This window comes from Neopelma chrysocephalum, unplaced genomic scaffold (assembly GCF_003984885.1).
Source record: "Neopelma chrysocephalum unplaced genomic scaffold, ASM398488v2 Primary Assembly neopelma1_91498, whole genome shotgun sequence".
NCBI lineage: Eukaryota > Metazoa > Chordata > Aves > Passeriformes > Pipridae > Neopelma > Neopelma chrysocephalum.
Window position 1 is genome coordinate 1306 of NW_020920269.1, and position 1071 is coordinate 2376.

At 61.8% G+C, this 1071-nt stretch overlaps 1 protein-coding gene across 1 annotated transcript in view; it reads right to left on the reverse strand.

Moving 5' to 3' along the window:
* Positions 1 to 1071, reverse strand: part of LOC113979990 (NF-kappa-B essential modulator-like) — a gene marked incomplete at both ends in the record, with an annotated part of 3267 nt that overhangs the window by 1132 nt on the left and 1064 nt on the right. The window contains one exon of the mRNA XM_027707267.1: positions 709 to 805. Within this exon, the coding sequence (XP_027563068.1) occupies positions 709 to 805 (97 nt within the window). The remainder of the gene's footprint in view (positions 1 to 708; positions 806 to 1071) is intronic.

Genomic DNA, 1071 nt, shown 5'->3' on the forward strand with positions numbered 1-1071 from the left:
TCACCTGGGGCTCAGCTGGGAGTCACCTGGAGGTCACTTGTGTCACCCGAGTCACCTGTGTCACCTAAGGGTGGTATTGTCACCTGGGAGTCACCTGTGTCACCTGGGGGGGTATTGTCACCTGGGGGTCACCTGGGGGTCATTTATGTCACCTGGGGGTCACCTGTGTCACCTGGGGCTCAGCTGGGAGTCACCTGGAGGTCACTTGTGTCACCTGGGGATCACCTGTGTCACCTGGGGGGCCACCTGAGTCACCTGGGGTCACCTGTGTCACCTAGTGGTCACCTGTGTCACCTGGAGATCACCTGTGTTACCTGGGGGTCACCTAGGGGTCATCTGTGTCACCTGGGGGTGGCATTATCACCTGGGGGTCACCTGAGGGTCACCTGTCTCACCTGGGGGGACAGTGTCACACCTGGGTCACCTGGGGTCACCTGTGTCACCTGGGGCTCACCTGGGGGTCACCTATGTCACCTGTGTCACTTGGGAGGGACAGTGTCACACCTGGGTCACCTGGGGGGTGTCTCAGTGTCCCCTCGTGTCCCTGAGCTGTCCCAATGTCACCTGGGGGGTATCAGTGTCCCCCCAATATCACCTGGGGGTGTCCCAACGTCACCTGGGGGTGTCTCAGTGTCACCTGGGGGTGTTTCAGTGTCCCCCAATGTCACCTGGGGGGTGTCCCAGTGTCCCCTGGGGGTGTCCCCTCACCTGGCTCCGTTTGTCCCCCTCCAGACTGGCCTTGATGTGGGCGTCGTACTCCTGGAACAGGTGATGGTACGCGGCCTGCAGCTGAACCAGCTTCCTCCTACCACAGTGGGGACATCATTGGGGACACTGAGGGGACATTGGGGACACCAGGGGTGTCACAAACCCCCACAGCGGCTGCAGCTGCACCAGCTTCCGCCTGGGACACGGGGGACATTATTGGGGACATTGGGGACATCACTGAGGACATTGATGACACCAGGGGTGCCACCAACCCCCACCCTGACCTGCAGCTGCACCAGCTTCCGCCTGGGACACGGGGGACATTGAGGGGACATTGGGGACATCAGGGGTGCCACCAACCCC